General features: G+C 40.0%; 4 protein-coding genes across 5 annotated transcripts; 3 read left to right on the forward strand and 1 right to left on the reverse strand.

The window, feature by feature from the left end:
- Positions 1–548: 548 nt before the first annotated feature.
- On the forward strand, positions 549–5,787 carry si:dkey-266f7.9 (uncharacterized protein LOC100006223 homolog). Of its 2 annotated transcripts, none has more exons than XM_051390388.1 (6): positions 549–714; positions 993–1,064; positions 2,836–2,873; positions 3,536–3,632; positions 4,286–4,856; positions 5,174–5,787. In XM_051390388.1, the coding sequence occupies exons 4-6, from the start codon at positions 3,595–3,597 to the stop codon at positions 5,537–5,539; spliced, it is 975 nt and encodes a 324-aa protein (XP_051246348.1). In that variant the 5' UTR covers positions 549–714; positions 993–1,064; positions 2,836–2,873; positions 3,536–3,594; the 3' UTR covers positions 5,540–5,787. The 2 variants fall into 2 exon arrangements, with proteins under 2 accessions (XP_051246348.1, XP_051246350.1); XM_051390390.1 differs by having other exon boundaries at positions 3,583–3,632.
- A 1,349-nt stretch (positions 5,788–7,136) lies between these two features.
- LOC127357410 (transmembrane protein 272) lies at positions 7,137–9,939 on the forward strand. Its single transcript, XM_051389605.1, has 5 exons — positions 7,137–7,450; positions 7,542–7,598; positions 7,692–7,742; positions 7,857–8,048; positions 8,612–9,939. The coding sequence occupies exons 2-5, from the start codon at positions 7,544–7,546 to the stop codon at positions 8,866–8,868; spliced, it is 555 nt and encodes a 184-aa protein (XP_051245565.1). The 5' UTR covers positions 7,137–7,450; positions 7,542–7,543; the 3' UTR covers positions 8,869–9,939.
- A 698-nt stretch (positions 9,940–10,637) lies between these two features.
- On the forward strand, positions 10,638–13,831 carry mrpl9 (mitochondrial ribosomal protein L9). The gene is made up of 7 exons (XM_051389604.1): positions 10,638–10,913; positions 11,790–11,949; positions 12,042–12,166; positions 12,262–12,315; positions 12,482–12,583; positions 13,025–13,108; positions 13,478–13,831. Exons 1-7 carry the CDS (start codon positions 10,827–10,829, stop codon positions 13,577–13,579), a joined length of 714 nt encoding a protein of 237 aa, XP_051245564.1. The 5' UTR covers positions 10,638–10,826; the 3' UTR covers positions 13,580–13,831.
- A 1,005-nt stretch (positions 13,832–14,836) lies between these two features.
- On the reverse strand, positions 14,837–20,850 carry prcc (proline rich mitotic checkpoint control factor). Its single transcript, XM_051389601.1, has 7 exons — positions 20,030–20,850; positions 19,890–19,940; positions 19,200–19,688; positions 18,528–18,620; positions 18,175–18,321; positions 17,650–17,715; positions 14,837–16,845 (listed from the first exon to the last, which is right to left on the reverse strand). The coding sequence occupies exons 1-7, from the start codon at positions 20,339–20,341 to the stop codon at positions 16,759–16,761; spliced, it is 1,245 nt and encodes a 414-aa protein (XP_051245561.1). The 5' UTR covers positions 20,342–20,850; the 3' UTR covers positions 14,837–16,758.
- Between the last annotated feature and the right edge of the window lie 856 nt (positions 20,851–21,706).

Here is a 21,706-nt window from a genome sequence, read left to right on the forward strand (position 1 = left end):
TCTTCGTATCTAGACAATAATAATAACAATCAGCTCTTAATGTATATTTTACATCAAAGTCAATCTACATCTGCTGCAGTAGTCAGAATTATGCAGTAAAATAAGTAGTTATAGGTGTAAGCATGGCCTTTGTGATACACTGCATTGTACAGTGCTGCGAGAAATATTGTGAACCATTCCTGTTTCCTGTGTTTCTGCATAAATGTGACCTCTTGTGTACAATTTGCTGGTACGATTCATTGTTCGTCAATGATTGCAAGCCGCCCTCGTCCCAAGGCAGCAAAGCAATCCCAAACCACGATACTGCCGCCACCGGATGAGGGTCTTATAATGGATTGCAGAGTTTACATTCACCAGAGACTTTATAATATAAATGTTTAACACTAAAAAGTTGAATTCTGTCCACAGCATCCAATAACCTCCTGATGTGGCCTTCAGCAAACTTCAGACAGGCAGCAATGTTCTTCTCAGACAGTAGTGACGCTCTCTTTGCTGCTCTTCCTGCTGTGATTGCTTTCTCTCATCTCATTCGTTGTTTTATTCAGTGACCCACCTACTGAACACAGTTCATCTTCAATGTTTGTCTGATGGTGGAACATTGACAGAGTAGATCCTGTAGATCCTCAGACGTTACCCTGAGATTCTGTGTGACCTCCTGGAGTATTAAATGTCTTGCTCTTGGAGTGACGACCGCTCGTGGGAAGAGTAACAATGGTGCTGAATTTCCTCCATTTGTACTCTATCTGCCTGACAGTGGATTGATGAAGGCCAACCTCTGTAGAAATAGTTTTGCGAGGCGCATCGGTAGCTGACCTAGTTGAGCGTCCTTACCGCAGAGTCCCGGGTTCACAAACTTTCTAGTGCCACTGTATATACCATGGTTTGCTGATTGATTGATGTATTTGTGAATATGGATATCTATTTTATTTACTCATTTACTCTGTTTGTCCACAATCTCCTGCGACTTCTCCTGGATGTCCTCCACACTCTAGGTCCACTTTGTCCATCATCATCATCATCATCGTCATTATCAGCTCTGTTGGCTATGACTGTGGCAATATAAGGTAAGTTAATTTATACTGTGCAATTCATACACAAAGTGTTTTACTTGATGTTTTGTACCTGAAGGAGTACTCACACTTAAAGCCAGGATTTTAAAATGTATCACTTTGGCGCCATTTGGTGGAAGTATAAAGAATTGCACTGTCACGCATCACAGTCCACACTCCTGCACACATGGCCACTCACATGAACTATATTATATTATGTCAGCTTCACAAGAGGCTTTAAGAACAAACAATCAAAATGAATTAGTAGTATTGTTAATACAATTATGTATATTTTATATTTTATTAGAAATGTTGAATGTTTTCATTGTTCTGGTAAAAGTGATGGAAACTGCTATTGGTTTCACCTTTATTCAATGAGCCGGATTATTTGATAAAACAGCCATAATTTCTTTTCACTCTGGGTGTATAATTAACAGCTAACCAAATATTATTCAGCAGGACAAGGACAAGTCTGTTATGTAATATTTGACTTCCCACATAGTGCAGATAGGAGACAAATCTGGAAAACATCTGCTGACTTTTCCATGGACCATACAAACACACACACACACACACACACACACACACACACACACACACACACACACACACACACACACACACACACACACACACACACATAAAGAAATAGCCCAGATGCACTCTCCTTGATCCCTAGGAGCTCAGATCCTCACTCCCCTTCAGTCCTCTGACGGGACTCTAACTATGTGGGATGCTCGTCCAAAAATATGATTTTCAAGCATATTTGTCATAATAATGTCACTCACAGAAGCTCTGAGATACGGTGCTACTGTTTCCTGGTCTAGCAATAGTTTTAGATTGTTTTAAATGTGTACAGTTCGCAAGAAAACACATGTCTGAACAACAGCTGGGTCTTCTTCAGAGTCCAACCGAAGTGCAAGTGGATCACTGCGATCTAGTTTCACACCTTTCCCAGTTTATTGTCCTTTGTCTGAAAAGGCAACAGACCCAGGATGCCCTAATATAAGAGCATCACATAGAGGACATCATCATTGTCATCACAAGAGCTTTTCTGATGACAACATATAATATATCCATCCTCCTTGTTTCTGTGTTTCTATTATTTTGTCCACCTCATATAATTGAATTAAAACTAAATTTTAGAGAGCCAAACAAAAATTCTTCAACATAGAAAAATATTTGTGTTGTATTTCTTACCTATATTTATTTTCTATATCTTAACTACAGGTTTATTTTTATTGAAATTCTATTGAAATTCCTACTTTTGTATTATCAGTATTGGGCCTATGTTTAGGCTTTCACTAACTGATAAGAAACCCTGTGGGAAAACATTCACCTGTTGCTGATACACATAGACCCTTAATACCGTTGTGACTAAAACAAATCATTCCTGAGTGATTGTTGCTGACCATATTTTGTATTTTAAAGGTAAACACCAACGTGGACTCAAAGAAACCTTTAACACCAGTTTGTCCAGAAGCCCAACACTAAATTCACAAACTCATAGGATGTTTTAATCCACGCCCCTTTGGCTTCGTTTTTGGATACTCTTTTATGTAACGAGGGACGTGATGAGATGAATACCCCTCACACACAAACACAGCCCTCTGTTCCCACCCCTGCTCTGTAACGTATCGCTCAGCTGCTCCTCTATGGTATTTCCCACAATAACATCCCAGGTTGACACACTGACTCTGTCATTTTGTCTCTGACCTCTCCACTCCTCTCTCTCTCTCTCTCTCTTTCTCTCTCTCTCTCTCTTTCTCCCTCTTTCTGCCCCCAGTCACCCGGACCCTGAGGACGAACACCTTCTGGTTTCAGGTATGAACCACAGCGGACGAGAGCAGCACATCAACACATCAACAGTTTTGACACAGCAGCAGTGGATGGTTTTGGTTCAGTTGTGGGATTAGAAAGGTTTAAGCCTGCCATTGAATTGGCCTGCTGGGGTGAGCTGAGGTCAACTTCAGCTCAGACCAGGATTGAATTGTTTCCACTGAGTGTTTAGTTTCTATATTTGCTGACATACTTTCACAAAAGGGAACGTGTTTTAATTTTTTTTGGTAATGTGCAGGTACATGCTAGCCTGGTTGAGGGGAAATTAAGTTTGTTTTATTCTTAACAGATATTGAGTTCTAGCCATGTTGTGATAAATGTACATTTCAGGCATTTTTCTTGAATTAAGTATCAAATAATCAGGAGTGCACGGGTCAAAGCCATGACAGGAGCACCATAGACTGGGTAATATTTATGTATCAATGGAGGAAAGGATACAACATCCTTTTATTACAATAATTTGTCAGGTCATCATCAACATCTTAGTCAAATATTATCAGAATATTTAAAAATAATAGCGGATAAAGTATGGATGTACAGTATGTTTTGATTATTGCTGTCATTGTTCTGTTTATTGATAGTTAATTCATAGATCTATTGTCCGTCCACTTGCTAATTATGTGATCATCTTATTGTTTGTTATTCAGGTTACATTTAACTGAATTCGGTCCTCAGTTGTATTTCTCGTCATCAGAACTGATCAGACATGATGAAGATGTTAATGGAGCTGATGGTGCTGGTGGGGTGAGTAACACATTATTTTAACAGACTAAATAACATCGTATTTCTTTTCCTAATTTCCCATTTTGGGATTTTAATTCAATTGAATACAACTTTATTTATACTAAAGGCAGTTTTAAGCAGCAGCTTGTCACTGATGTTACCAAATACACACAATGACAAAAAACACTGCTGTAACAAAGCTAAAGCAGTCAAAGGCTATAAGCTTAAAAAACTATATGAGAAATATGAATATCTAAATAAGAACTTAACTATACTATAAGCATAAAAAAAACTAACAATAAGAATAATTAAGAGGATGGATAGAAAGGGGAATACAAGACTTAAATTAATAATTAACTTAATAAAATCAACTTTTACTGGTAGGAAAAGTAAAGCAACATTCAGATTAATAATGCACGATCATAACAGAGCACAAATGTATTTATTTGCATTCCCATTTTAGGTTTTATATCACATTATTATTAAATTTTTTACTTAAGTGATGATGAAGAAATCCAACAGTTAAAACAAACCGTATGACGGCTTAAATTTAGACATTTAGACATAAAAAATGTATTTCCATCCTATTTTATTACATCATGAACAATAAGAGCATCAAGAAAACCTGATGCATTCACTACAAAGACCTCTGACAAATGTGCTTTATGTTTCAGACTCATTGGTTTGAGTCACGGTGCCATTCAGAGACCTGACTATGATGACACACCCAACCCGGAGTTCCTCAACCCGTCCTGGATGACCAGCATCCCTGATGATCAGCTGCTGTCTGAGGTCACCATGCCTGGGACCCACAACACCATGGCCCTGTACGGCGGTGTGTATGCCGAGTGCCAGACCTGGAGCCTGGCCTCCCAGCTCCGAGCCGGCATCCGCTTCCTGGACATCCGTGTCCGACACGTCAAAGGGAACCTCACCATCCATCACGGGGTGTCTTATCAGCGGGCGCACTTTGGCCACGTGCTGGAGGGTGTGGTTGACTTCCTTCAAGAATACCCCAATGAGACAGTGCTTATGCGTTTAAGGGAGGAGTTCAGCGAGACGTATGACATCTACGGGTCTGTGGTAGACTTTATCCATCGCTACGCTCACTGGGACATGCTGTGGCACAGCCGGCTCGTGCCAACCATGGCAGAGGCCAGAGGGAAACTCATCATCCTGCAGGAGTTTTCTGGGCCAGACCTGGGGATGCGCTATGGTTCACTGGACATAGCCGATCACTGGAAGGTATGAAAGTGCCACTTATTGAACACACGCATCAAAACCAACTCCAGCTCACAGGTTGGTAGATGTTATAAAATGTTCCAGCTGAGTAGAGTAGTATGTCTCTTTGAGCTTGATGTGTTCATTACATCCTCCACCCAGCACATATAAACAAGCAGTGTTTAAAAGGCCACAAGTTAAAGCTTGGTTAGTGAATATGTCCGTCAAAGGGTTAGAATCATACACGTACACTTAAAATGGTATTAATTAATCCCTGGTGAACAGGACCAAAACACATAGCTGTTGGTGCCATATGTTTATGTAAAAATGTATCCCTGTAGGTACCCACACTTCTGCACGTGGATGAGAAATGGCAGAGCGTCTACGAGCACCTGGAAGCCGCACCTACAGGAAACATGGCCCAGATTTTCCTCACCTACAGCAGTGGAGCTGGTTTGTTCGCGTACCCCAGAGCAGTTGCTCAGCGTGTCAATGCACAGCTGTACAACTACCTGAGGTCCAAGACGGACCTGAACCAGCGCCTTGGAATTGTTTGCATGGACTTCCCAGCTGCTCCTATTATTCAAATGATCATTGACTTCCAGCTAAAAAAGGTCATCAAGAGTCAGTCCTTTAACCCGGTGCCTACTAGGGCAAGTTTGAAAAATGCAATTTCTTCACTGAGAAAGAAGATGATCACACAATAGGGAGAGAACAGTAGACTGGTCAGTGACAGTACAATCAATAAGATATAGAGCACTTGTCGTCAAATTTAGTAGTGAAGGTTAACCTTACCACTTTACTAATCAATAGTAATGATTGAACATGATTTAAATTATACATTGGATGAAACTTCTCATTGTGTCAATCACGAAAAATACTGGGAACAAAATAAAATGTCACATAAAAATAAAATCTGATGGCAACATGTGAAAATAAACTGACATGGAAACTACTGAAGTGTGTTTTAATTGCTGTTTTGATACATTTTGTGAATATACATCATCATTTTGGAAACTATAATAAAGCAAAAATTGCCAGGTTGACGGATGTAAACAGTCATGTATAATTGTCACAGGGATTGTCACCGGGTGGCAGTGGTACTGCAGAGGCACTTGGCATCAAGTTGTGTTGGCACTGACATCCTGTTCTGGCTCGTTGGTGTGTGAGGTGGTGGCCAACTCCCTGTAGGGTGTCAAGTGTGTCAGCCTTTGCAACACAAACCTACTTCAACTGTCACACTGCTGTTTCAAGACTCGCAGAACTTGAGTCACGTTTACGTGGTGGTTTACTTGGGGAGTATGACTGCAGTGATGTCATTTGAGTCAGTTTGAAAATGAAACAAATGTTAAGAAGAACAAAGAACAAAAACCTCTGTAGCCCGCTCCTCATATCTGCTCGAGACTACATTAGCTGCTACTAGCACAACAGCTGAATCTCCAACTGAACCATCAGTGGACAAGTTGCATTGTGATAAATGTAAGCAGTTTTAACAATGAAGAAGAAAGCCTGGAATTAAACAAACAATATCTCTGGTTCTCCTCCTGGTTTGATACTAAAACTGTCCCTCATGAGTCCAACAATGTAACAGTGCTGAAACGGTTGAGGAGCCAACTTTTTGTTCTTTTGCAAGTCCCACAACTTTACAGAAGTGCAATACTGAAGTCCCCCTTTAAGGTGGGGTTGAAATCAGATTACAGCTGGGTTCCCCATCCAATGCCCCTCAAATTGTTTTCTTAAATGCTGCTGAAAATGAGCAATTTGGGCCTACCAGTTTCTGAAAACTTGATCAATAATTCTTCATCTCTGGTCGGCTTTGCACTATATTTATTTCACTTTTTTAGATTTAGGATATTAATATAGCTAAAGACTGGTCAATGATGTTACCATGGTAGAACGGCAGCACTGTGTCGTATCTCAGTAAAAGACACTTCCTAGAACCCATTTGAATATTGAATATAAGACTAAAATGTGTTTTGTTTTTATTCAGGCAAACATGTAATATTTTAACTCATGGTAGCTTTTTTTAGTCCCGGTGCTGAAATTAAATAAAAAGAAAAAGAGAGAAACTGCAGTCAACTGTCAAACTGCTCTACGGAAAAAATTAGATGACACAGTGTGTGATGACTTTGCACCCTGCGAACGCTGCGCTGATGAGAGCTGATAAAACGATGTTTCCTGTCTGTGTAACTCCAAGTGTACCACATGGTCTTTTGTCTGCTGGAGTACATCCATCGAGCCTTTGTGCAGCACCATCCAATCACATTAAGATCTATTGATTATGTCCAATGATTTGCAAAACGTAAAAAAATCATAAAAGTGTGGTTTGCAAGAGAAATAGAGGGACACCATGTGACTGGTTCGTGGTTTAGAAAACACTTTGCACGCGGATTCGGATAAGGGAAATAGATTGTATCATTATTTCCTCCAAGCTGAACACAGAGAGGATTGCGAAACAGTTGTTGAAATGCTTTGGCCTCGAACAACATGTCTTAACATCCTGACAAAACACCAAAGGATATTAACAAAGCTGAGACTGTTAAGAAGGGATTAGTGCATAGTGAGTACTGGAAGAAGAAAAAAAAGGCTTTAAAGTGTCTCCGTTCAGAGCTGGACAGGTACAGTATTTAACATTGCTGCTCCTTCAGCCCCTCTTCCTGTTTATTTCTCTGTATAATTGTGACAACACTCTTACTTTGTTCTCTGCAGATATGGATGAAGAGGTGCAATTCAGGCCTCAAAGCGCCGTGCTGATTTCAACAACAAGTTAGAAGTCTTTCCTCCATAATGTCTGTCTGCCTTATTTTATGTTTTCCTGTTATACTGATCCTTGACCCTCTCTCTCTTCCTCTCTTGTAGTTGTGGTGAATATTATTTGGTGGATGGTTATGATTGCAGCCATTTATCTGGGTGGGTTTACTTCAGTTTGATCACTAAATATTTGACTACAAGCACCAAGTTAAGTCTTTTTTATAACCCCCATGTTAATATTTTTTCTTTTTATTCTGGACACCTCCATCATAGGGGCTACACATCTGGGCCATTGTCCACTACAGCCCAACATCCCCATCTACCTGATAGTGCTGGGAGCAGGCAGCATCGTCTCTCTGTGTATGACCTACACCAGGAGCATAAGGAAGGAAGGATGTATCTACATCTTGACCTCGGTCTGCACAGCCCTCCTGCACCTCCTCAGTTTCTGCTGGTTCATCGCAGGTGGGAGAAAATGTCTGAGAGATGTTGTGTTTATACCAAGATAAATGTAGACTCTACATTCTTGTAAGGATTCAGGCTGTACTTTTACCCAAGTGCTGTACCTTATTACAACTTTGAGGTATTTCCATTTCAAACTATATACTACAATTCAAAAACACGTACAATGCTTCGTTTGAAGTGACAGAAAACTTGGGTTTGAATTTTTAAGTATTTCTCTGTATCATTTGGATTTGAAGGTGAGTTTTCAGGGTCTTTCAAGTTAAAAAATAAAACAAAAAACACTCCTTAACATTTAACGCTCAAACACTTGAGTGTGTAGTTTGATCAGATTTGGTTGACGGTGACCGAATAAACCACCGACTGTCATCAGATTCTGATTGATATGTTGCTGAAACCTGATTGGTGCACGGAAGTATATGCTCCAGCAGCACAGGCAGAAATATCTCATGTGAAAATAACTACAACTGTATGTTACTATGTGTTCATGTTGGACCACCTAAAGTAGACTGAGAAAATATTGTTTTCAGTTTTAGTGTGAAATGTTCTGAAATGTTCCCCTGTAGGTACCGTCTGGGTTTATACTATATATCCTCCCAACTACAAATCTGGATTCGCCCCGTACTGCCAGAAGACAACCTACCTGTTCGCCTTCGTTGTCACCACCCTTGTGTGGGCCACTATGGCTCTCATGTTTGTCTGCGGTTTTTGCTTCAGTTTTGTGACCTGCTGTACGACTGTAACTGCGAGACACAGACTGATACCGAGCCGCAGTAGTTTCTATGGTGCGGTGAGTGACGAACCCACTGCCGGTGATGTGTGATTTAAAGGTCCAGTGTGTAACATTTAGGAGGATCTATTGGCAGGAATGGAATATAATATAATATATTCATAGATATGTTTTCATTAGTGTATAATCACCTGAATGTTACCTTAGAATGAATTGTTTTTATCTACACCACGGGTCGCTTTCCGTGGATGCAGCCATGTTGAACCGCCATGTTTCTACAGTAGCTCAGAACAGACAAACCAAACACTGACTCTAGAAAGGGCCTCGTGTTCACAGCCTGTGAACTAACTAAACTCCCACTAAATCCTACACACTGGTCTTTTAAATAACACACACAAGCTACAAATCAGAGAATATGCACATTTTACCTTATAACTAGTCTCATTCTTCGCTTCCACCTTTGTTCCTGTCTCCAAATGTCTCCAGACCTTGACGTTGGTTTTAGGACCAAAAGTTTTGACTGATCCTGCTGCTGAGGGTTATTTTTATTATATGTGCTAGTTTTTATACAGTATGTATAAATGGGGTTGGCAGCTACAAGTAAAAGTACTGAAACAGCAGCTCTTAAAACTGATTTTTCTTCCTGCAATCTTCCTGTAAACGCTTGAACAAATGTGCCTTACGTCACTTGAGACATAAGTAAACTTTTTGCAACATTTTGATGAAGTTTTCTGTCCAGTTTAATTCAATATTACTTGGCGGGCCACCGTTGTCAAAATCTATAAGACCTGCTAAAAAAAAAAAAAACACCACATCACTTTCACATAACTGCACTGTCACATCACATGCTTCCTGTTGACACCCAAAAACAAACAGATAACATTTGTGCCAACAGAAGATAAGTTGTTAGATAATTTGGTGGACGTTAATGTTGATTCAGTATTGAAATGGAAAATAATTTCTTAATTTTTAATATTCTACTCTGCTGTGTGTGTGTGTGTGTGTGTGTGTGTGTGTGTGTGTGTGTGTGTGTGTGTGTGTGTGTGTGTCCTGGGTACTATTAAGAACCAAAGGATTGTCTGGTTGGCTTGTCACTACCACCAGTAGTTATATGGTACGAGATGAAGATGATGATGGTCTTGAATAAAGATGTGCTGGCTTTAACTCTTCTCTCTAGTCTGTGCTTTGACAGTGATCACCTACAAAATGAGGCTCATACGTGGCTATGTTTTGCCATAGAAACCGTTAGAAAAACCCAAAAAAGGAACCACATCCCAAAAGTGATGTCACTGTGTGCTGAGTGCACTTCTACATCGCTGCAGTGAGCTGAGAGGTTGAAGCACTGGAGGCCAGCAAAGACAATGTTTTCAGGCTGGTGTTAGGATGCCCTATAATAAATCTCATCGTGTGCATCCTAAGGTATTAAATATAGCATTTTATTTAACTATGATTAATGATATACTGATGTACATCCTATGGTGTATATATAGGCTACTGTATGCTGCGATGCGTCTTTAATATTTTTTGTGAACTTTACTGATAGACTAGATACTTGCCTTAAAATTAGCGAATGGGGATTTTTTAAAAATAAACAATACATGTATATAATAAAATATAAATTAAATGAAATTTGAATGATGCCATTTTCTTGATAATCTGTATTATTGTGTAAATTACCTTACAGCTTAAACATATTCAGTGCAAATGAAAAAGAAAACAACAAATAAAGAAAAAATTAAAATTCAGACTTAGTCACTTTAAACCCGAATATGGTGAAATGTGATAAATAAATACATTTTGCGATTTTCCAAAGGCGTTAATCTTTTAATTCAGGCATTTCTCGGGACTACTATTTCTCGCTCCTGGGGGTCCTTTTTACGTCCCTACCAACGCCAGTTAGCTCTTAGCTAAAACACCCATGCTACAGTCGTGTGATCGGCGGTGCAGGGACAAATTAAAGCCCGTGGTTTGAAGCAGAGGCTGCAGTGAAGTGTTTTTTAAGACGCATTAGTCTGAGTAATAACACTGAAGTTGGTGAATTGTTGCGTTCAATGAACATGTGGAGCTCCGGCCGCCGTGTCCTTCAGGAGCTGCTCGTCCAGCCTGCTGTCAGGAGCTTCTCTGTGACTGCTGCTCAGGTCAGTGGACCAAAAAGTATCTGCTGCAGCTCACACTACAGCTGACTCTCAGAAACACAACCCTGTAACCTGTTTGTACTGTCAGTGGGTTTAACGTTTGATACTTTTCCACACAGTTAGACCCCCTGCATGGGCAAATGAGTCCTTATTGTTATTAGGTTTGAAACTTGTTATGATTATTTCCATTGTTTAGTCGTGAAATGTCATAAAATAGTGAAAAAGGGTGCATAATATTTGTCCCAGAGTGTAAGATTAGTCTTTGAGTTACTTCCAATTAAAAGCTAATTCTGAAATATCAGAGCCTGTCACCAGAGAATATTTGTAATTGTGTCCTTGAATGAATGTGATATGGATCAAAGGTCCAGTGTGTGACATTTAGGAGGATCTGTATATAATATATTATATAATATTCACAGGTATGTTCACATTAGTTTGTAACCACCTGAATAAAGACACGAGCAGTGTTCAGTTAGTTGCGAGCTGCAGACGCCACTAAATCCTGCACACTGGTCCCTTTAACCAATTGTCAAACTTTGTTGATAGAAATATTTCTCCTTTTTGTTTCATTCTTTTTCTTTTTTTCACTTACACCAATATAACTTATCAGCTTCATCCAATACTTTAAAGAATTGTTGATAATTGTTCATTTAATTAATTTCCCCCTCTTATTGTATTTCACTTAACACAGCCATTAAGCTCCACCCTTAATAACATCCTCTCTAGCCACTAACAGTGTTTAACTTCAGAGCCATAACAACAAAGATAACAAACCCACACAGTTAACACAAACTGAAGCTTTGTGAAGTCTGCAGTTCACACTTGTAACAACATTTGACATGACAGCAGACAGAAAGCTTGAGCTTGATGTTTCCACAGAACACGGTTGTGGTGGAGCGCTGGTGGCAGGTGCCTTTATCTAAAGTGGGCAGCCCGCCGAGGCTTCACCCTCGAAGGCACAAAATCTACAAGTTGGTTGAAGACACCAAACGCAATCCCGCAGGGAAGATGGAGCTCATCCTGACACAGACAGTGCCCAGTGAGTATCTACAGTACTCTCAACAGGTCCCATAAACCTTTTTGAAACTATGACGTTTTGTTTAATAATAATAACTTTGTTTGCTCCGACAGAGGTCGGCGGGCGAGGAGACACTGTGTTAGTGAAAAAGTCTGTTGGCAGGAATAAGCTGCTGCCCCAAGGCCTCGCAGTGTATCCATCACCGGAGAACAAACAGATTTTTGCCGAGGAGTTAAGAGTGCGTATTGCATTTTAATACCATTTATCTCCCAACCCCAACATATCAGATAGCAATATACAGCTGTTGATTGTTGTCACCTTGTTTACCAACAGCTTTTGCGTGAGGGGAAGCCAGAGGAAAGAACCCAAACCCGCACTGGACAGCTTGTAAGTTTGCATCTATTGAAGATGTTTAAAAGCATTTTATCTTTCTTCACTACCTACTGTAGGTCCTGTGCTTGAGTCTCAGCTATTAAGAGATCAACAGCTGTCAGTGTTTTAACAAAGTTTCCTCTTTTATTTCCTTTTTTTTTTTTTTTTTTTTTTTTTACAGACAGTGGACTTTCTTAAACAAGCCACGTTGAAAATAAACCAAATGCCTTCGGATGAATTCCAGGTCACTAAAGAGGTCCTCCGCAGACAGTTTGTCAAGAAGGTACGACTGTCTTTGTCTTTTACATTTCCCTCACATATCTGCTCAAAACACTGAGAAATGTCCCCTTTGATATTAAAGGAGACCTCTTATGCTTTTCCTTAGTTTCCGTCGGATATTAAATGAGGCCAAAGTGTCAAATAATTATGTAAAAATAATCATTGTGAGCTAAATGTTTAGAATTTAGAGCGCTTTAAATGTGTTTACAACGTTTTTGTACTTCACATGACGAGCTGACGAGACGGCTTGTTTCAGACGGAGGATAAACTGAGTTGCTACATGAAGGGCCAGTATAAGGATACGGATGTTTTTGATAAGTTAATCATGCAAAGCTTCTGTACTATTATAGAGCTGGTAATGAGCATAATAGGTCCCCTTTATGTTAAGCTTTTGATGAACATAAATAACATTGTTTTATTGACTTAAATAAATTTTTTTCCTCAGCTGGGAGTTGTTGTGGCTCCTCACGCATTGAGTTTTCCAGTTGAGTCTGTCAAGGACGTGGGTGACTACTGGTGTGAAGTTACGGTAAGAAGTGTTGTTTTTCTTTTAATTCTATTATCAAACATTTGCATCAAGTGTGGCTCCACACTTTCAATGTTTTTTTAATAGTAGAAATTGATTCCATACAACTAGCCAAGTGTTTGAAATGTTTTTTTCACATATAGGTACTGCATGTTGCAAGAAAAATAAACACATTTTTAATTATTGCAAAATACAGTAGCAACACATAAGAGCTAACTCTCTCTGTGGAGGATTACCTTGAACCTTTTGTTTATATTTTATATCAGTCTCCCACACATGAAAACAATTAAAAATCTCTCTAAACAGAAGCAAGTTAAGGCTGTTATTCTACCAAAGACCACACTGCTTATTCTTCATACTTTTATCTCCCAGGTTAACGGAATAGAGACAGTTCGCGTCCCTGTGTCACTGGTGCCATTCGAAGACCCGTCCACAAAGTATCAGAAACAGTTGAAAGCACAAAAGCTACAGTAGGCGGGCGTACATTTTTCAGAACCTTCTGCAGCTGGTGAAGACTTATAGTAGTGAAGCTTCAACCTCAACAGGAGCTGCTGAAGAAACATCGGCCAGTGCACAGACTATTCAAGACACAACAGCACCCCCCAGTGACAGCCCCAAGAAAGATTAAAGGACTCCAAATGGACTATAGAACTGAAATGGATAATACACATTATACATGCATACAAAAATGTTCTGCTTGATTATTAAAATTTTCATTTTCATTCAGTTAGAGGGTGCACGTGTCATTAAACGTACGATATACAAATTCATCAGGGGGTCTCCCACATCAAAACAATAACAAGATGAAGTTTAGTGACATCTTGAAATAGTGTGGGATCATGGGAGTTATTGCCTTCACCACCATTGCCGTCATTACCATCCGCTTCTCTATAGTAAGATTCCTTCTGTGTTCATTGTTCAGGAGGTTTCCAGCAGGAGCCAAATTATCCACAGAGGTCTCCTCCTCTCCAAAACAAACAGACCCAGTAACACTGGTGAAATAAAGTAATAAATAAATGATATAAAGCAATTTCACTTCAATCTGTGATTCTCAGACACTGTTTGGTGGGTAAAGGACGTCCCGGACGGCCTGCCAGCCGAGCTCAGCTTGTTTTTCTGATAAGTTGACATCTAAAAAGTGTATCTTAAAAATGTTACTTAAAACTGGGTTAAAAGTTGACATCTTCTGGCAGACTACCGCAACACTGACGCGTGTATAAAAGGTGATATGAAGCCATTGACAGGTGACGGGTAAAATCCACCGTTAGCTAAATAAAATTATATTTTCTGTGTTTGAACATTGTTGGAAACATTTGGGATAACATAAGTACAACAAAATATATAACAGGTCTAGTTTTTATAGAGAATTTAATGCAGAAGTATTACATATGGTTTTAAAAAAGGATAACCTAGTAATGTGTGTGAATATTACAGCTTAATGTTCAATCCAACTTTGGACCACTAAACAGTTGCTGAGTGAAGTATTATGGGAACCAATGTTGCTTCAGTTGATAGTCCTCCCACAATGTAAAAGTTATAAGGAAAAGCGAGGCTTCAAAGGAACTTTAAACAGTTTTAAATAAAAGGAAAAGGCAGTGTTATGTTGGGAAATATTCCACATGAACTCCAAATTATAGTTGGATAATATGACCTTTTGTAATCTTACCGTATGTAATTGCTGCTTCATCCTGATACGAGACGTGACCAAAAACTACCCAGTTGCATTCAAAGTTATGGAGCCAAGAAAGGAAAATATTTATTCATTAATCTTAAACTGCATAACAAAAAAAATTGGGGTTAACAAAGTTTTTCCCAGCAATGCTATCAAACATTGTGACTGAATCTGGAATGTCAATGCTAAGTTTGGTAAGCTTTGTCTTAAAATGAAACCTGCTTGTTAGTGCCCCAGGAGACAGATTCAGGTGAAACAGTGTAGAGTTTAAGCTGAATAATTTATATTCCTTTGTCTATAAGTGTGAGGACATGTATTCAGACAGTCAGCTACTTGCTTTGGGCTGTATGTCCACTGCTGGGTGTGTAAATGTGCTGTGACACAGGCTCTGCAGGCGGTATTGTACCAGATGAAACTATGAAATATGGAAGCAATAGATATCCCTGGACTGCTGGTGTCTTTCTGCCAAACAGATTTTGAGGCAGATCAGGTTGTGCATGTTTTGGTACAGTAATGGTGGACGACTGAAGAGCCGCCGCCGCCACACCTAGCCAACGTTTACAAATGAAGCTCTCTGCAAAATCCCATGTGTAATGAAGTCCTTGTGGAAGCAACTTGGCTCACATTTATGCTCCATTTCCTTCTTAGAAAACAAAAGAATATCGGAAAGGGGTGGACTACCCATTGCTGTGTTACAGGAAGAGGAACCCATTACAGCATAAATAAATGTCAGTGCTTCAATGAAAAGCCATTCAAAAGGCTACTTTGCAGGATGGGAACGACTGATGCAAGATCAATATTTACAGTAAATATAAAAGAAAGCATAAATCTGCAATATTCTCCAGAGCTGGAGAGATTGGCAGTATTTTGTTCTATGACTAACAGTTCATAGCAGTTTCCCTTAATAAAAGTCTTCACCATATTTTAAACATTCTGGCTGACTGACTGGCCACATACACAGATATTTTCTGATTCATTTTAAATGGCCGAATTTTCCTAAAACTGGAGCAGCAGACAGAATAAGTTACAACCTCCTCTCAATCAACTAAAATAAAACTTGACATGAATGAATTTACCATTTAGCATCTTCAAGACGCTAAATGTGTTGCCTTACTGCCAAACACATTCATTCAAGATAGTAAAAAGACCCACATTGGGATTTAAGAGAAAACCAAATGTGTGAAGATGCATGCTGGATGCAGCCAAGTAAAACAGAGGTAAAGTTCCTGTTTAAGGTTCAAATCACAAGGTTCTCCGGCCTGATGGCAGCTCAAGAACCAGCTGAAACTAAAACTAATGTTTGGTTCTCTGGCAATTCATTTAGAGCAGACCTTTTCACAACTTAATAAATTATTTAAGAGAGCAAGAACATAAAAAAAGGAGGAAAATAGGGGTTAAAATAATAGCAACATAGACATGGTACTTTTTAGACCCTTAATTTAATCAGTTGTTATGAGCAACTGCAGCGTATGTATTCCAACATCATCTTTATTATTACAAAGTTGTTGATTCAATATATAAATATGTCATGTATCACAGCTTTTCAAATGACTCCAGTTCATTTCTCATTATCAACAGCAACATTTTACTAACATTTGTACGATTGCCAGAGAACCAAACCCGTTCTGTAGAGTCATCTTTCACAAAAAAAAAAAAGGAGTGACACATTAATGTTCGCAGTATGAACAAAACACTGTTACATCGTTATGTAGGTATAGCGCCTATATTTACTGTAACTGGATCTTCGGTACAGGAGTGACACCTTATAAAACAGTTGACCAAAAGAACTACTTAGTATTAACAATTCAACACAAATACAGGAGGAGGGATGGCTGGAGGGGGGGGAAAAATCTGTATTAAAAGGTGTGTATAGTTTCTTCCCAAACACAGGTTTTCCCTTTGTGTAGGAAAATCTGGAAAGCTCTACTCTACTTTCTGATGCAGGATTTCCACATGCCTCCAAGAGTCCACGTTATGACATTTAGAAGCCATATTTGGCCTGGGTTTGCCTGCGGGTTAGCTTGTTATCTGCCCAGTTGTTCTTCAGCTCCAACTCCCGCTCCTTTGCCTGTGGAGGAAGAAGGTAAAGTGAAATTCCTGGTAAGACTAAATGTCATTCAAATAATGAGTTTCAATTGAGTAAATATTGATTTGAAGTTATTTTTTGGTACTCTGAACCACTTGCTACAGTTTCTCAAATGTGTGTGATCAGTGTGGGATGTGTAAACAAGGCTAATTTGGTGGTCACACTACCAGAGATATTGGGGGGGAACCTAAGTTCAGAGAAACTAGACGCTTGAATGTAGTGCACAGACAAATATGGATAACACCCTACTTAACAATGCAAATAAATCCCCACCCTGTGCTTATCCACACTTTGAATACCGTCTGTGGTGACATGAAATGAAAACCTGCTGTGTGACAGAACAATACCCAACATGATTTGGCTACTTTTTTTTAGCTTGTGTAGGCTCGTCATGAAGTTTTGTGTCAGCTTACTGCTTAAATCTACAGCAGTCAACACAAAGCTTGAAGTCTGCTTTGTACAAACAAGCATGGCGGCCAACAACCTGGAGCTGAATGTGTGCAGACATGTCACACTGGGAGTGCAGACTCTTGAAACGGAAACCCTGACTCCCATCCTGTTCTGTAGCACCTTAAAAACCAACTGAAAAATAAGAATAGAAGCTGTTGCCCTAGCTACAATATATGCTATTTGTGTTTATTTACAGCAATGAACTGAAATCTGCATTGTTTTGGTGTCAAAAACTTAGAATGTAACATTTCAAAAGGTGCTGATATACGTCCACAGAGGACGGACCACCGCAAAACATGAGCATATGAGTATCATTTCTGCTTTAGTGGCACTCACCTGGTGAATGAGATATGTTATCTGATGCTTGCGTCGCTGTTGTCCTGTAGGTTGCTCTCCTTTTTTCTGCAGAAATGAAAACGTGGATGTTACATCAAAGAACCAATGTGTGGAAAAAGTTAAATGTGTTGTTTCTTTGCAAAACTAACATTCTTGCAAGCAATCAGGACATGTTCGGATTTTTTTATGCACTTTGACTTGCATGAAATAATTTTTGTAACAGCTGTAAACATCAAGCTCATCAAGAGACAAATGACCAAAGCCACTTCCTTCCTTGTGAATGTTCATGTTAGAGAGATAAGAATCATGTCTGTTGAATCAACCATGAAGCTTGAGGGTTTCAGCTGTTCTCAGTCTCAACTGAGTGTAAATCAATAGAACAGGAAAAAAAAAAAAAAACAGAAAACATCTCTGCAGCTCCCACAAGCTGAGCAAAATCCTGAACATAAGCCTAAACACAAGCTCACATCCAACCCTGTCAGTTCTGGGCCATCACAAACTGATAGACATGTAGTCACTGGTCACCTTGCTGAAGGACTGACGGTTCTGCTTCTCCTCTGTCATGCTCTTGGTCATCCACTGCTGATTGCCACTCAGCTGGTCGTCCCCTTTGATTTCCAGAAACTTCACCTCCTCTTTGCCCCTATTCCGTTTCCCTTGCAGCCGCATGAACTGAAGTACAGGAAGAAAACGCTCATTTGAACAACATTTTCAACCTGGCTTTAAGGTCAAACAGTCATACTTTTTGAACTAGGAGCTACTATTTAACCTAAATCAGGGGAATCAAACAGTCAAACAAAAGCAAAAATATTCATACTTCTACAGTACGGAGTTATACAGCAAAACAATACAGATAGAAGAAGCAATATTCTTCTCACCGCTTCATCATCAAACATGGCAGACTGTCCAGGCTCTTCAGCCTCTGCCAGTCCAGGGTTAGGATCTTGGTAGTACGGCTCATTATAATAGCCCTGTAAAAAGGAGAAAATGTTTGGGATGTCACTTAAATTCATGTTTCATTTTTGTTTCTCTTTAATGTCTATAGTTGATCATAGTCTACCATAGTTCAAACAGTTAGCTTAATTGGGATGCTAGCAGCCCTTCCATGCACTAGAGACTAATGGATATTGTGCATGGTTAATGTTTGTGTATGGCAGAACAAGTATGTCTGTGCAAACACATGACCTGGTGCTCTGTAGCTCTGTGTTCATCTGTGGTTGTATTATTTATGGATATAAAAGTGTTCTTCTTTTTGTAAAATTATCATCTATACTGTATATTCACTATCAGTGGTATGTGACTGAATAATGTTCAAGTGCATTCATGCCTCAACCACTCATGAAGTGAAGGATCTGATTATTGTTAATAAGATAATCAGCAATCACAAAGGCAGGACTGCATTCTGAACTGAATTGGCCTCAATTTATTCTTAAATACTCCAGTTAATGTAATTATTCAAGTAGATTTAAACATAGTCAGTGTAATCTGAATCTAAAGTCATAAAGCTGACATGTACATAGAATACAAGGTACTGTATGAGTCATGATTACCGGAGGGAGAGCTTCTGGGCCTGCCATGGGCTGTTGATACTGAGGATATTGACCTCCCCATGCACCAGCTCCTTCATGGTTCCCCCCAAAGTCGAGTGGGGCGTCTGACTGACCGGGCTCATCTGCAGGTGAAAAAGGAACAGGATCTGCGGGGGCTACAGGTTCAGGGTCTAAGCTTGGGATGACTGCGGGGAGAGGCTGGGAGCTCTCCCCCAGAGAAAAGTAGTTCTGTGGGGTTATGTCCTCCTCGTTATCCTGGTCGTCAGTGGCTATTTGTCTAGCCAGCTGCAGGGCGGCGGACTTTGCTGCGGCTTTGATGGCAGAGGGGGATGCACTAGAACCAAGCAGACCCTGAGCTGGCGTCCCAGGTTTGGGTCCTTTGGGTTCTTGGCGCTTGGTGAGTGTGTGAGGAATCAGGGGTCTATCCATCTCCTTCACTGTCAGATTTTTGGGTTGTGGTAGAAGGGAGGACAGGCCTGAACCTGCACCCTGGAAGAGGCAAGAGATAGGGATGGAAATGGGCAGTGTGCACATGCAAAACATTCTTTAAACATGTGTACACAGTCCTATTAAATGATTATGAAAAGGTCACAGTAGACAGCTGAATTCTTCCTGTATTATCGGGAGATGAAGTAACATTTTATTCTCTAATCTGTGAAAGTAGTTGCACAAAGTGAAAGACATTTTTACCTGAGGTTGTAGTTTTTTCTTTGCTGGTTCATCATCATCATCAGAGTCTGACTACGGACAAGAAATTCATAGATTAGGAATTACAACCAGAGGAGCTACAGCATTCATAAGCAAACTGCTGAATCCGACACAAAACTCACATCCCGTCTCTGGATCTGTGGTACTGTGATCCTGACGGGCTCTGTCCGCTTCCTCGGCTTAGGCAGACTAGAAAATAAGCCTCCTTTAGATGGCTGAGGGTATAAGTCATCGTTTGACGTGCTGTCCCCTGCTGAAGGGTTCACTTTTGTCTCCTTGCTTGGTCCATAGTTCCCCCCTGCCGACCCGAGCTTTTTAGGAGCAGGCAGACGCGAGAAGAGTCCTCCTGCGCTGACTCTGCTCTCCACTGCGGCAGAGGTGGAGGTTTCTTCCGAGTCACTATCATCACTGCTGCCGTAGGCGACTAAAGACATGTTTGCTGATGTGATTAAAGATTATTAATGTGCAGCAACTCGTGGACATGGATAACCACTTCACTTCCCCCTTGATTAGCTCTCAAGAAGCCGCAAGTCACGCTTTTCCACGACTTCAATGAAGAGGTAGGGTAATCTTTGATCAATATAGCCACACACAGAGACTAAACTAATAATCGGTGGAGCTGTAGTATCGTTATAAAAACCCCAGCAGGTTAAAACAGGGCCTCGGAGTGAGCTCAAAAAATGAAAGGACTGTCCCAACTACACGGCGCTAGCTAATGTTAGCTCGGCCGCCACAGCAACGGTACCAGCCTCACGGACTCTTTCTTGTTCAGTCAAATTAATAATAATTCGTCTCAGGTCTGTTACTGCACACGATACAACACTGGGTGATGCAGCAGCTGTGTTTCACGCCAAGAAATCGGAGCTTTTTTTAGTCCCTAGACTCCATCAAAACATTCGCCTCCATCGTTTATGATTGAAGAAACGCCTATTGCGCAGCTTTCTGCGCAGGTTTTTCTTCTTCTCTGTGTGTTATCAGGTGGCTCACAGCGCCCCTGACGGACCGAGTGTGTATGGACCTCCAGCCTTGGTGTAAACATCAGTCAGAATCAGGTTTATTGGGAAGAAGGTTTTCATTTCGGTGCACAACAGTAAAAGAAAAGAAAATGTAAAAAAAAATAAGTCAAGAAACATGTGAAAAGATGTTATGAAAGAAGAGCTGTACAGTGCTCCACTGTGTTAAATAATTTTACATTGAATTTGTGGGTTTTAAAAAAATGGGGGAGTCCAAATTCTTCAATTGCGTGTATTACAAGCTGGAGCTCCGGTTTGTTTAGACTTAATGTGTTTGAATTTAGCAACTTCTAGGCCAACAAAATTATAAATGAGCAATGACACAATTTTATTTCTGCCAGTGTGAGCAAGGCTTTGAAACACCGAAACAAAGGGTGATTGATCAGTTAAGTAAATCTTTAAAACGTCTAATGTTTTTTTAGGATAGTGAGTATTATGTTCCTAACCTCAATATGTTTTTAATTCTAGCTACGGCCCTGTTGGTGATCCACCCTAATGGTCTTCTACTGGAAAAGCAATTGCTTGATTATAATTTCTCCAGAAAAACAAATCAAGAGAAAATAAAGTGGCAGTCTGATTATCTTGCTTAACTTGCATATAATCCAAGAACATAAAAACACACAGCCTCATCTCTCCTTATTGTCTTTATTTTACATCCATGTATAGCACAACAATCCTGATACTGCATTTATATCCAAAAGCATTTGTAGATGGCCAAAAGCCGATAACATGCATGTTTTTTATGGTTTTCTGGCATACCCCATCTTCAGAAGCCGGACAATTATG

Source organism: Dicentrarchus labrax, unplaced genomic scaffold (genome assembly GCF_905237075.1).
Source record: "Dicentrarchus labrax unplaced genomic scaffold, dlabrax2021, whole genome shotgun sequence".
Lineage (NCBI taxonomy): Eukaryota > Metazoa > Chordata > Actinopteri > Moronidae > Dicentrarchus > Dicentrarchus labrax.